General features: G+C 40.9%; 1 protein-coding gene across 1 annotated transcript in view; it reads right to left on the bottom strand.

Moving 5' to 3' along the window:
• Positions 1-14,354, bottom strand: part of tab1 (TGF-beta activated kinase 1/MAP3K7 binding protein 1) — a 41,084-nt gene extending 26,730 nt beyond the window's left edge. The window contains exons 1-6 of the mRNA XM_040003908.1: positions 14,215-14,354; positions 11,597-11,730; positions 10,792-10,945; positions 8,082-8,177; positions 7,652-7,790; positions 2,123-2,239 (exon numbers count right to left, since the gene is read on the bottom strand). Coding sequence (XP_039859842.1) covers positions 2,123-2,239; positions 7,652-7,790; positions 8,082-8,177; positions 10,792-10,945; positions 11,597-11,730; positions 14,215-14,247 — 673 coding nt within the window. The 5' untranslated portion in view covers positions 14,248-14,354. The remainder of the gene's footprint in view (positions 1-2,122; positions 2,240-7,651; positions 7,791-8,081; positions 8,178-10,791; positions 10,946-11,596; positions 11,731-14,214) is intronic.
• Positions 14,355-14,603: the final 249 nt, after the last annotated feature.

The raw sequence follows: 14,603 nt of genomic DNA, 5'->3' as shown, positions 1-14,603 counted from the left end.
ACAACCCTCATTACTGGACCATTAGCCTGCTCTGTCCACCATGGATGAGCAACTGTGTGCTTTTTCTAATGGCTGTGTCTGTGCTGAGCGTTATATCAAGCACAACATGCAGGGAATGTAAGACGAGGTGTGTCTGACACTGTCAATCCAAAACCCTCCAATAGTAATGTGCCAAAAAGCTATTTCTGTCCATCAGTCAGAACCAAGAAGAGTTAAAAAGAAATGTCAAGATCCCCTGACTGTATCTGAAAAGTACTTAAACTCTGAGTGATAAGTTCATCGTTTATACACCCACACCGAGCAGCGCTCCAGATTTATTTCCCCCCATCTAATAAACACCAGTAAACTGAGAGCTATAGTTTTCATGAGAACAGCTAGAGATGCTCATCTCTCTTTTCCTATTGGCTACTGCTGTGCATTTTTCTTCTCACTTAGTAAGCGAGCCCCAGGTCACTTGCGGGCTCTTCAGGATGCTGCTGCATTGCTAACTCGGTCTTACAGATGGTCTCATTACTTGCGTCCCTTCACTGGCTCCCAGTTGTATTCAGGGTCCAGTTTAAAGCCCTCAACCTCACATACTGAGCATCAGCATTTCACTCTTTTTATTTATTGTGTAGCTTCTTTTTTTTAATTCTAGTGTTTGTTTTATGGAAAATTTCTTGTTTTGCTGTTATTTCCAGTTTAGTTTTAGGGATATCCAAGTATGTATACAGTGAGGAATTTGTTGTTATTTGTAGTTTGCTCACTTACAAAGAAATGAACAGTCTCTCATTTTTATGGTAGTGTCATAATGGAGAGACAGAATATCAATCAAAAATCTAGAAAAACACATATCACATAAAAGTTATAACACGGATGATGAGTATAACAATGCAGTCAGGTTTCTGGCTCCCACAGCCTGGCTGTGTGCCACTATTACTATCAGTCACTTACAAATACTCCTGGTCTCAACTTGTGTGTGTGTGTGTAAAGCACATCTGTCCACAGATGCAGCTTCTTCCCACCTCATCACAAACATGTGCAAGACCCAAGAGCTGTCAAAGGACGTCAGGGACCAAACTGTAAACCAGCACCAGGCTGGAATGGACTACAAGACCATCAGCAAGAAGCTTAGTGAGAAGCTTCAAACTGCTGGTGTGATTATCTGAAAATAGAAATATAAAATGAACATCAAGCACACTCTGTCTGAGCTTATGCAAGATCTTGCCCGAAGATGGAGGATAATCACGTGAAAGGTGGTTGATTAGCTCAAAACTACACGTGAGGACCTTTCTAATGGTCTGATGGCAGCTGGGACCACAGTCACCAAGAACAAATTCAGTAACACACTGGTTACAAGTTTTAGACACCTAATGGACTCGAAAGGCTTGGGTGCAGGGAAGGTTCTGGGGTCAGATGAAACCAAAATAATGCTATTTGGCATAAACTCAAAGTGCTGTGTTTAGAGGAAGACCCAAAGAACATCCATACAGTCAAGCACAGAGGTGGGAACAATAATGTATGAGGTACAGGAAGACTTCAGTGCACTGAGGGGTCAAACAAAGAAAAATCTTGACGAGGGCCTCCTTCTCTTAACCAGAACAAAAGTGAAGATGTGTCTTCCAGCATGACAATGACCCAGAGGGTAGATAAGGAGTAGATAAAGAAAACATTAAGGTTATGTAGTGGTTAGCCAGTCTCCACAGTCCTATAATAAATCTGTGGAGGGAGATGAAGCTTCCAGTTGTGAAGCAGCAGCCAAGAAACCTAAACGATTTAGAGATTTTCTGTAAAGACGAGTGGTTCAAAATCCCTCCTAAGATGTGTGAAAACCTGGTGTGCAAATACAATTTTTTTTTATTGCTGTGCTTAGCAACAAGGGTTTTTCCATCAAGAACTGAGTCATGTATTGCTTGGAAATCAAATACCTGTTTCACTTTAATGAGATGTGCTTTATAACTTTAATGTAATGATTAATTTTCTGGATCTTTGGCTGATAATCTGTCTCTCTAAATAAAACTCAAATTAAAAAAAATAAATAGACTGTTTATTTCTTTGTAAGTGAGTAAACGTACATGTTCAGCAGCAAATTCGGGATCAAATAATGATTTTTCTCCACTATGCCACAGATAATGTGTCTCACCCAGTGCAGCCAGTCTCTGCAGCTCATCCTCGTTGTCAGTACTGTGCGGTCGGCCGATCTGAAGCACCTGGTTCTGGCCGTCACTGCTGGACTTGCACAGCAGGACTCGGTTCGTCCCTGGAACCCAAGGAAAACATGTTTGAAGGTAACTTGAAATCAGCAAGAGGTAAAACTGTTAGTTGAGTTGGTTGAAGTAGATACACTAAACTGTATAGATGATCTGTTTTCCCAAACAGAAGAAGACAAATTTTCTGAGGTCTTTCAATCACAGGTGCAGTTAGTAATACAAATGACTGTATTTCCCTCTGATGTGTCGAGGTATAAAGTATGTTTGATCAGTGGATCAGCTAACAGTGAACTGGAACACAGCAAACATTAACAGTATTAGTTGCTCCTATGTTGTTGTTTTTTTGCTTAAAGACATTTAAATGTTATGCAAATATTAAGGCTCTACTGGATCATGAAACTGAAAGCAGCCTTTATTGTTATACTTTACCCTGTGTTCAACAAGTCTAAATATCTGCTATTAACAAGGCCCCATTGTGCCTCCGATGTTTTCACTGAAGCTCTCAGCTAAGAGCTGATTCACCTCCAGGCCTTTTTCGACTTTAGTTGTTGTGGTTACTGGGCTGAATCATATTGAAAACTAATTTCAGTGTTTCTTGTCAAACCAAACTTTGAATGGTTGTATGTGTTACTTTTACAAGGAGAACAGCACCACACACACACGAACAATACTTTATTATTTTTTTACTATCTGTAAAAAGCACTTATGTGTTTTCATTACTCACCAAAGCTAATGCTGACTTAATTCCTGTTAAATTTTAATTAATTTTACTCAGCGTTGGCTCCAAACTAATGAACATCTGGTCGACAAACTAGTTTTTTTTAAAGGTTGTAGAGGTAAGTCATCAAATGGTAAAATAAGCTGTAATGACCAAAAGCATCTTTGTAAGCATATTGAGGCAAAATTGGGCCTTTTAGCATACTGTTTTTTCTGCACTATAAGGCGCACTTAAAGTCCTTTAATTTTCTCAAAAATAGACAGTGCGCCTTATGTATGAATTCTGGTTGTGCTTACTGACCTCAAACCGATTTTATGTGGTACACGGCGCTCAAAAATCTGTCAAAAAATGTTTTAGTACGACTTTGGTAAGCAAGAAGCCGCACCGCTTGATGGATTGTCGGAGCATTACGGCTACTGTAGTCAGGAGCCTTGTGGAGTAATCTGGGTCCAAAACTCCGTCTGCTTCAGGTCCCAAAGTCAAACGAACACTGCGGCACACTGTGAGTTAAAAACTGTCTAAATTCTTTCATCTTTAATAAAATGATCAGCGCTGCTGCTTTACCAGGTGTAAAAATTAATTTTAACATCCAGGAGTCCATGAAAACAGAATATATTAAATTTAACAGAGTTAGACGTTAGAAGGATGTTAGCTCGCTAGTTTCCACCTAAACATATAGCATGTTCTGACTGAGAGATTTCTGAAAAAATTAAAATGTACAGCTCTGCTATCACTTCCAACATAAATGAAGACGGAAAACTAAACAGCAGTGATGTTTGTAGGGTTACTGACTGCTTAATGTGACTTATAATCCAGTGCGTCTTACGGTCCAAAAATACGGTACAAGTCAAAGGAGCTGCACAGTTTTTGGCACATCTGTATTTTCTTTATTCTTCAGCCCTGCTGGTTGCTCTTTGGTGTAGGCTTTTTATAAAAAAGACCACAGAGCTAACATGTCTATTTTAGCATCAAAAACAAAGGATTGCTTTTAAAATATTATATACATGTCAATAAACAGGTGCCATAAGGTGCAACTTCCATATAAAAGTTTATATAAAAAAGTTTTATGAAATAAAAACAAGACAAAAAATGTTAATTACAAAAAAAAATACTGTCTCATCTTTCTCAGCCCCTATCCATATTCATGAGACATTTGGGCTTCTAATTTTTGCACGCATTAATCATGCAGAGGCTTTGATGTTGCTCTGAGGTTACTCACAGGTCCGACTCTCCACCAATTAACGAGCTAAGACACTGTGGTACTTTTAAAAAGCTAAATATTAATTATTTGCCTCTGCAACCACACAAAAGCTGAGCAGGGAGAGATCAATGATTAATTCACTTTTATATTAATAGTTTGGGGCCGCTGAGCCGAAGCACGGTGCAGTTCCATGCTGCCCCCGCCTCCGGCCAAATCTTATGTTCGGCTGTGTGTGTATGTGTGCATTATTCATGTAATCCGCACATAAGGGCATCCAGATCAGCCACAATACACAGGGAGGGGTCCGTGTCACCTTCTGTGTTAATCAGGTAGTGTTGGGTTTAAATCTGATGTGATAGTCAGGAAAACGCACGTCTGTTAATCTGTAAAGAGCAGCCAACCATTTCTGATATTGAGCGTTTACATATCGGCGCCCTTCCCCCTTTCTCCAAACACTCCAACTTGCAGCTCAAACTGTGACTCACATGACCTTAACTGTCAAACTGCGTTTCACATCAACACACAGCTGGGAGTGATTTTCAAGCACACTTACTCCTATGTTTAAACATCCCTGGGCCTCATGTTCTGTCAACTTTGAACTCTTGACCCCCCCCTCACACAAAGCACCAGAGGGGACAACAGTCCCTCCTTTCTACCATCTACTAATTACTACCCACCTCCCCATATTGTGCCCTGTTCCACGTCCTCAAGGACAAAAGAAAAATCCAACTGAGAGGGAGGGGCTCTTTTCCTGTGTGTGCCCCAGCATCAAATCAGGAAGCTAAAAGAAAGAAACGTGAAGCAGTGCTTTTAAAGGGTTTTGCAAAACTGAGGTATTTCCAATAGGTAAGATTCATCCCCTGGATTAGTGAATAAATCCACCAAAAATAGAAATATCCAGTGTTCACATTTATCTGAAACAAAGCTCAATATGCAGCAGCCTTTGGCAGCAGCTTTGATGATTATTAAACTGAAATCCTTCTGGGGGAAAATCGCTGTCGCTCTTCAAAGTTGGTGCGTCTGTGTGGGAAGAACTGCGCCCTGCTGCCTTGTTTGAACTTTCTTACAGTTAAGGATCTAAAATGGCCTGCGGGTTTGTGTATTCAGATATTAACAGTAGATGCTCGTTTTCCACTCTGAAGCTTAAAGAACACATAAACACACACAATAAATCATGCAGGCAGAACTAGCTGTTATGATGCTAGTACTGCAGCTGTTGTCCGCGGGAGCCGAGTCGGCAAGCTGGGATTTAAAAATATTGATGGACACTGTTGGTATGGTTTGAATTAAAAGAGTCAATATCATTCCATAACTCCATCTGTCTGTGGGCTGCTGGAAACACAGCATGTGGAAATGCATTCCTCGTTTCCCGTGGAAATAAACGTTCAGTGATGGCATTTGGTTATATACTAACCAAATCACCATCTCTGACGAGGCTTCAGCATTGATATATAGCATATATTACATTGCCAAAACTATGTTTGACTGCTTTTACATGCATCTAACTCGAGTAACATCCCATTCCCGTTTAACGTGATGTTGACCCCTTTGCAACTATATCAGCTTCAACTCTTCTGCAAAGGCTTTCCTCAAGGTTTCAGAGTGATTATGGGAATTTTTGACCATTCTTCAGATGCAAATTTGTGAGGTCAGACACTGATGTTGGACGAGCAGTCCCAGCTCACAGTCTAAGCTCTAATTCATCCCAAAGGTGTTCTGTTGGGTTGATGTCAGGAAACTGTAGAAGCCAGTCAAGTTCTCCCACTAAAATTTGCTTATTCATAGACCTTGCTTTGTGTACCTATTTGCAGTCATATTAGAACAGGAAGGGGCCATCTCCAAACTGTTCCCATGAAGTTGGGAACATGAAATTGTCCAAAATGTCCTGGTACGCTGAAGCATTAAGAGTTCCTTTTACAGGAACTAAGCCCAACTCCTGATCAATAACCCCACACCATAATCCTGCCTCCACTAAACTTTACACTTGGCACAAAGCAGTCAGACAAGTAACGTTCTCCCGACAACCACCAAACCCATGCTTGTCCATCAGAACTGCTAGACGGAGAGGTGTGATTCGTTACTCCAGAGAACACATCTGCACTGCAGAACATTTCAGCTGGACTACTCCTAGTACCTACAGCTGATGCTGAGCATTCAGCATTAGCTCACATAGTTGGTTAAAAACAAGAAAACCCCAAATACCCTCTATGAAGAGATGGAGGTTTCATGGCTTTAAAAGAGAGTCTGGCAGCACTCTTTAGAAAGAGAAGTCACATAGGAGTTTGCAGAATCTGCCACACAAGTTTAAATCTACTATTTATGAGTGTTACGATTTTTTCTCAGTGCTGTCAGGTAGCTATCAAGTTCCATGGCAGCTGGCATAGATTTATATGTATGTTTTGTCTTCACTAAACCTTTCTGCGTGTGGATTAACAACTCATTTTTCCCCTCCTTTACCTAGTTGATAGGCAATGAAATGACACAAAAATGTTCCCTGCTTGTGTTCGTTTGCTTTGTTTAAATAAGAATACTTTAAAGTGGGACTATTATGCTATTTCCTAGCACCACCCTTTCAGACAGCTTTCTTCTCATCAGCTTCACTCGAAAAAAAAGTCTGAACAACAGGTGGGAAAGGCCTCTGTGATCAGTTTTCCAAACGTCAGATCTAGCAGATCCCCAACACCACTGGCTGATTTGAAGTTGTACCTCTCCCCTGACCTTCTCTGTACATACTGATGATGACTTGAACCAAAGATATTACATTTCAAATGGATTAATCACTGCATATTTTGTGTTGCCACGGTTTTTTATTGTGTAATTTGGCATGCCTCATCCTTTTCTTCCTGTTTCCCTTCCTCAAAAATGCCTTCTTGACAGCCAGCCTTCCACTGAGACCATCTCTGATGAGGCTTCACCATTTCTTTGCAAGTTCAGTTTAGGAAATGGGAACAAATTCTGTGTTTTAGTGCCAAGCTTCTAGTAACAAAGTGCCTAAAGATACAATTTAAAATGAATTCTTTATCAAGTTGTTATGTGTAGACACTGCACTGCTTCATCCTTTGACACAAACTATTATTCCCTAATGTAACACTATATTGGCTCTCAACTGCATCAGGATGCAATACAGCCATTTCTCCAACCTTTAATAAGGAAGGCATTATTCTCCATCAGTGAACAAGTGCATTCCATAAGTATATATAGAGACTTCACTATTTAATGAGATAAAACATGAACAGTCATGAACATTAAAGTCTCTTGTTGCAGCAGCTGCCCACTGAGCCAGTTTTGACACTGTGGAGCTAACATGGATTTTCATGCTGAAAGCGGCCTCGGTCATTTTCACAGAGTGGCCAGTAACCAAACACAAATCTGTGTGAAGCCTGACATCTGCTGGTGCAAAGCAGACTGTGTCATGGCTGTCTGTTACTGGCTGGCCTTTTGATGGTTTTGCTGCCAACTGTTTCTGTTGCAAATGATCGAGTGCGATCACACATTAAACAGGAAATCAAAGCGTCATTGCTGACATAACCAGAGTCAACTTACCAACGTTTGCAATGTAGAGCTTGTTATTGAGAATGAGCGCCACCGCAACCGTGGCGCCTCCTGACACCTCCTGCTCTAGCTCCTTCAGCCGCTCCATCACCTTTTGACTCTGAGGAGAAAGCTGGTGGAACGGAACATTCTGATTGGCCGAGAGGTGAAGGCACAGAGTAAAAGATGGAAAGGAAGAGGAAAATGAAGCAAGTAGGAGCAGGACAGATGATAGGAAATGAAGGGAAAAAAGAGAGAATTAGACAAATGATAAAAAAGCAAGAAAAGAATAAGAGCTGAGTATCTTATCTGACGAAAGAGAGTGATGAGCCCAAATAAAAGAATAACAAGCTCATTCTCCCGTGGCTAAATACTAGCTCACATCAAAGCCTAAATCTGTGGTTGTTATGGAAACCAAAAGAGAAAAGAAAAGTGTTCCTACCTCATTGTGCGGTAGGAGGTAGTTGCTCAGGTTAGCCTTCTCAGCCAGAGCATCATCTATGGTTTCAAAGTAGCTCTTCTCCACCACATCAAAGGCCTGCAGTGCAGCAACAACAGCGTGTATAATGTCAAGTGTCAACACGCGTGAGAGCGAGCGTCACTACTGAACACTTAATGCTACTGAAATGTCAACTTCAGGCTTAATGGGCCTGGACTGCAGCTGGCAGTGATGGTCCTTGTTTTGCTTGTGATCAGAGCAGAACAAGGACCATCACTGCCAGCTGCAGGCCAAGAAGCTACAATTGGAGATTCAATGAATGAAAACAAGGACCACGAGATCAGCAGGTAGAGGAAGTAGAGAATGAACTTTCAGAACAGCAACGAGGGGATTGTCTGCTACTGAATGAATTACAGATGGCACTGAAGACATAATAATAATAATGGATTGGATTTATATAGCGCTTTTCAAGGCACCCAAAGCGCTTTACAATACCACTATTCATTCACTCTCACATTCATACACTGGTGGAGGCAGCTACAGTTGTAGCCACAGCTGCCCTGGGGCAGACTGACAGAAGCGAGGCTGCCATATCGCGCCATCGGCCCCTCTGGCCAACACCAGTAGGCGGTAGGGTAAAGTGTCTTGCCCAAGGACACAACGACCAGGACAGAGAGCCCAGGGATCGAACCGGCGACCTTCCGGTTACAGATGCGATTCCCAACCCCCTGAGCCACGGTCGGGAAACATAAGATAAGAACACACATGCAGCCCGCGTTCACACAAAAAAATACTTATTACATATGTGCACAGAAAATCTATAATCTGTAAACTACAACAGAGAATTTTTACTGACTGAGTAGTGAAAAGTGAAAAACACCTGGGAGACCTGCTATGTGAGGGAAGCACAGTGTATGAATACGGTTCATTTATGCCACAGTAGTGCATAAATGTCTATAATCTGACTAGCCCTTACATGCACTGCGCGGTTATGTTTCGTTTTTTGTTTAACGCAAAAAGCTTTAAGTCGCATTAAACGATCGTTAAAAAGTGAAACAGGCATTTCACATTAACTATGATTTAATTAATATCCATAAATGTTTTTGTAATGTGGGGGGAAATAAAACCGCTGGCTTAAGTATTAAATCAAAATATGTAGCGGCAGCAAACGCAAGCAATGTCTTCGAGGCAAGAATGAGATTTTACACTTTTATTCATTTATTAAAATAATCAGCGCAGTTTCTGCCTCAAGGAACTGCGCTGATTATTTTAATAAATGATAAGGCTGGCGTTTCTCCAGATTAGCTTATTAATGACATGTTTCAGAAAAGTTTTATACAGCATGTCTGAGTATATTTTTTTCCATATGAAAATAAAGCCTTGTTTATAATGTATTAGTATTATTTATATACTAAAAGGTAATAACTTCAATGTAGCTTTATTATAAACATATCTGAGGGTAGTTTAAACATTTAACCCTCACATAGCGACCACGGTGGGCCAGTGCGTTTCTATGATTTTGTATAAAACACCCTGTATTTTAGCATTTTTGAATAATATCAACACTTAGCAAAGGATCAGGACTAAAAATAAAAACGTGAAGATGAAATATTTTGTGATCTTTCACAGTTTTACCCCTGAGGCACCTCAAACACTGCGGTCAGTGTTTCTTCTAGAGGCTCTCAGATCACCGGTTACCTCGTAATACCAGGTGTGGAGCGTCCACAACTATTTACTCTGGAGGAGGCTGCTTGTGAAAGGAAAGCGATACAAGTCGCTGAGTCAGTGAACCTCACTTCTTCCTGAACACAGCAATACTGAACTGAGTTGTTGAGGATTTCCAGAACTTTTCCGTAAGTGTGTGCTGCTGTTTTTGGCACTGTTAGCTGCTGTTAGCCTGTGTTACTGAAACCTCCTTCAAAGTGGAAGTACAAGGCTGGACTTGGACTTTTAGTGAATAAACTCCCATACAACCTGAGAATGTAATCAAACTGTTTAGCAGAGGGAAAGCGTGCTGTTTTAGGACACTCTAGCCTAATGTTTTCTGGCATAACGTTAGCTTATAATTAGCAACTGCCGTCACAGCTGGCTCTTGTCTGCTGTCGGGAGACATGAGGGGTCACATGTCTGATCTGCTGAAAATCAGCAACTACAACAATACTAGGAATAAATAAGAACGTTCATAAACATTTTTGCGTGTAAGATCCCTGTCTTCAGTTCAGGACATGGGGCTTCAGGTGAGCATGGAGCTGGAGGAGGCAGATGAAGAAGAGGAGGGTGACAAAGAGATGATCAAATGTACAAAAATAAAAATAAAAATGACCCAAATTCTGTCATCGTCAATAAAATGATCAGTGTGGCTGCTCTACCAGGAGCTCTACCAGCTCTACTTTGATCCACCTGCCACCAACACAAGGTTAGTCATTGTGCACGGTTTTGATGACTCGCTGTGAAAAAATTCCTGATCTTAAGCTACATGTTCCAACTGAAAGCCTCAGAATGATTCTTTCATGGATCGCTCATATATTTGGTTATTAAACGCAGTAAGAGCTTGGGACCAGAAGCAGGGCTGACACAGACTGGGCTAAAGAGGCTTAAAGATTCATTTTGTGTGTGCAGTGTTTTGTCACAAGCTCTGCCTTAACAGACTGCAAAAGTAAGAAAATGTTTCTAGTTTCTTTCCTCAACAGTTACAGCAGTTAACTTAACAGACCTGTGTGAGGATCCTGCGGACGTCGTTGTCTGTGTGACCGGAGTTTAGCTGCCCCAGGAGCAGTTCCGCTGTCAGACACTGGGAAGCAAAGTTGGCCACTCTGCTGCCATCGTAACCATTAAAAACCCCGTACAGGAAACAGCCATCGTCACCTCTGTGGGAAAAAAAAGAAAAGCTCAACAAACATGGCACCTATGTTTGAAAAAACTATGAATTACTCTCAGAGCCGTGCTATCTTTTCACGTTCTCGCTGTGTTTGTTGCAGTAACAACTGTAGATGTAAGAACATTTGTATAAAAATGATCCATTTACAAATAATTAGACGAGCAAAGTCACAACGATGAAACACATTTCTCTGGCAGAGCCTGAACCTCTATAAAAAGGGACAAATACCAACTACCTATTTCTTTACCGCTTCAGTGACTCAGACATTACCAGTGCACATTTAAAGCTACATGTTTATGTGCTCTGCCCAGGCATTGCTGTGTTTTCCTGCTAAGTCCAAGATCTTTGTTTTTCTGTGAGATTAAATAAGAAACTATTCAGGATTTTACTGGTAAGAAACACTGCTACCAACAAGTTTGATCATAAATCTCAGTACAGTTTTAAGTGAATGAGTCAGCAAGTTTCCTTACAACATTAGCAAGGACTGGCCCAAGTAAACAGACAAACTCAAAGTGGATGCATTATGCATGTTCCCTGCTCAGTATTAGTTTAATTCTTGCACTTTACTAAAGCAGCTCTGAACAAGTCACAGTTCAAAACGATGAACCCTTATTTGTCTCACACTGGACGAATCGTGTACCTGAACCTGAGGTGTCCATCCTCGTTGGGGTGGCTCTGAGTTCCTTTGCCATCAGGGCCGTACACACAGTTGGGTGCTGTTCCGACCCCACACATCTGACACAGAGGCAGGTCATCTGTCCAGCTTTGATGCTGCTAATAAAAAAAAAAAGAAATCAAAAAAGAAAAATCAAACAAATACTTGGCCTACGTGCTAAACTCAAGTTTGAAAGCAATATTTGTTTAAAATAAAAGATTTAAACCGACACAGAAATTAATTAAACTGTCATCACAGATATTTTCCCTACACCTTTATCCTATAAAGTTGCCATAATGAAGACAACCAGCTTTGATATGATGAGGTTTCATTGACATTTGAATTTATTAAATGGTCCAACAGGAAATTACAAACACTTCTGTCAGATGCAGCAACACACTCAGCACCGATGGTGCTTTTGTTTGTACTGCAGCCTCCCTGAGCCAGAAAAATAGGTCATTCATCATTAGGTGCTCCTATTATACTATACTATACGATTTATTTTGCATTATGGCGCAAATTACTCTTAAGCACATTTCACTGTTAACATTGTAGATGACGTTCCTGGTGTCAGTCACTATAAACACATTCAGTATACTTGTAATGGAAAGTGTCGTACACAGTCGTGGTGAAAACAAAGCACATCCTCTTTCAATTCTAAAGTTTTATTATTATAAAGTTAAGTTTTTATTATTTACACAAATTAAGCCAAAATGGAGAAACTGTGTGTGAATAAACTAAGCACACCGTTACTTACACTGCTTCCAAGTGAACACCTCTATAACATCAGACATTTTGGCTGTTGAGATGTGTGTGACACGCATAAGGAAAGACGCTAGCGATGATCTTAGAGAAGTAAGTTCTGTCTCAATCAGTCTGGGGATGGTTGGAAAGGTTAGAAGTTCTTTTCTAAACAATTTGAAACTGGGTACAATATTATATTATACTGTGGTATAATATGCCATTTAACGCCCGTGATACATGCAACTTTAGGACTGAAAGAGGGTGTGTTTACTTTTCACTGTGACTGTGAACGACACTTTCTATTACAGATAAGCCAATGTCTTTATAGTGATATCGATACAGCAGATTATAATCTACACGGGCAGGTTAATACTCTGAGGTTTTGCCACAGTGCACAGTGACATGTTTGGACAAAACCAAACACACCATATCAGCACAAATGCAACTCAAGAGGACAATGATCCAAGTAACAAGTCTACAGGAAAATGGTGGAAAAGGTGTGGGGGCTGTGGCTCAGTTGGTTTAGTGCAGGGATGGGCAACTCCAGGCATCAAGGCCGGTGTCTTGCAGGTTTTAGATATCACCCTGGGTCAACACACCTGAATCAAATGACCAGTTCACCAGGCCTGTGGAGAACTTCAAGACATGCGGAGGACATAATTTAGCCATTTAAATCAGCTGTGTTGGATCAAGGACACATCTAAAACCTGCAGCACACCGGCCCTTGAGGCCTGGAGTTGCCCACCCCTGCTTTAGTGGGCTGCCTGCCAATAGGAAGGTTGGTGGATCAATTCTCGACTTCGATGAGTGTGTGTTAACACTTAGGTGTAGACAAAAGAACTTTATAAGTGTGTGTGTGAGAGAAAGAGAGATGGAGTGGCTATCACTTATAACAGAAGCATTTTCAGTGCTCAAATACAGCAGAAATGCGCTAAGAGCCAGCCCATTTATTTGTTGCAATAGTCCAGTCTTCAACCTGACTGAAATGCTGTGGTGGGGGATGTGCATAAAGAGATACTAATAAACCGAACAATGAAGTCAAACAAAGAAAAGTCAGCCAAAGTTCATCACAATGATGTGAGGTAGTGATAAAGTCGTACACAAAACTTCAACAACTGCTGCTTAAGGTGGTTCAACAAGCTACTGAATCGTGGTCGCTTTCAGACTGCTTCTACATTTGAACTTATTTAAGAAGAACTAATAACAGTGTGTCTGTCATGTGTTGTTGTTCATCTGAGGTTGTATTTACCTGCTCAGAAGGATAAACGGTGTACTTCCGTTTTACCACACCTGTATCTGCCTTACCTTGCCTAAAGTTTTAATGTGAATCATTGACGCCCAGCAGAGACCGATAGCATCTCCGCGTAGGGCAAATGGGAAGCAGTCTATGTAAAATTAAAAGTGTCATAAGATATCTACATACTCACAAAACGACTGAGAAAAGTTAGTCGCTCGGAAAAAGTGGTTTGTGTTGTTCACAATATGGCTAATTACCAGTTTGTGACTCTCAAGTTTAGCTAATTCACACAGGTTATATGGACCATATCCCAGGCACTGCAACTGCAACAATAGCATCGGTCGTGTTATTGTCTCCTCCTGCTTCAAGTGATAGCGTTTCTCGGTGCTGAATACAGACGCTAATCAATCGTATTAGTCCATTTTTTTTCAATTAAGGTGCCTAGCTAACTGTTAGCCAAACACTCCATGAGCTCAACTAAATTAGCTACACAGGAAGCATTGGACCAAACAACCAGCGATGAACACCGAGAAAAAGACTGTAAGACGCCAGTCTTCAAAAGCAGAGGAACTTTGCACATATTGAGTTACTGAGAGTAACAAACGGCAGGCCTTTCACTTACGCTCTGCATCAAATTCCTACGCTGGGCCGCCATGTTGAACGGAACTCGTTACGTTCACGATTCAGCACAGAGGTAGAAAATCTCAGCTTCAAAGTCTGAAGTTGGAAGGCAAGCTATGCGAGAGTAAAAGTGAACTAAAAATATATATCTAAACCGACAGCTAAATTCACCATTACCAGGTAGTATACGGATATGAAACGTATTCACATATTAAAATTATTGTTATCGCGTTTTAACAACAGGAACTGCATACACGTCTTGCTTTCTTATACCCGTCTTTCCTAATTCTTCCACATGCAAGTCTGTGAGCCATGATCCAAATTCAGGGGCTGCGTCCTTTGAAGGATATCGGAGACGGTAAGATTTACACTCGTATGCTAAATTGCTTC

The sequence above is a fragment of the Simochromis diagramma genome, unplaced genomic scaffold (assembly GCF_900408965.1).
Source record: "Simochromis diagramma unplaced genomic scaffold, fSimDia1.1 OVJJ01000325.1, whole genome shotgun sequence".
Lineage (NCBI taxonomy): Eukaryota > Metazoa > Chordata > Actinopteri > Cichliformes > Cichlidae > Simochromis > Simochromis diagramma.
The sequence above is the reverse complement of the archived record's forward strand: the minus strand, read 5'-3'. Positions and strand labels throughout refer to the sequence as shown.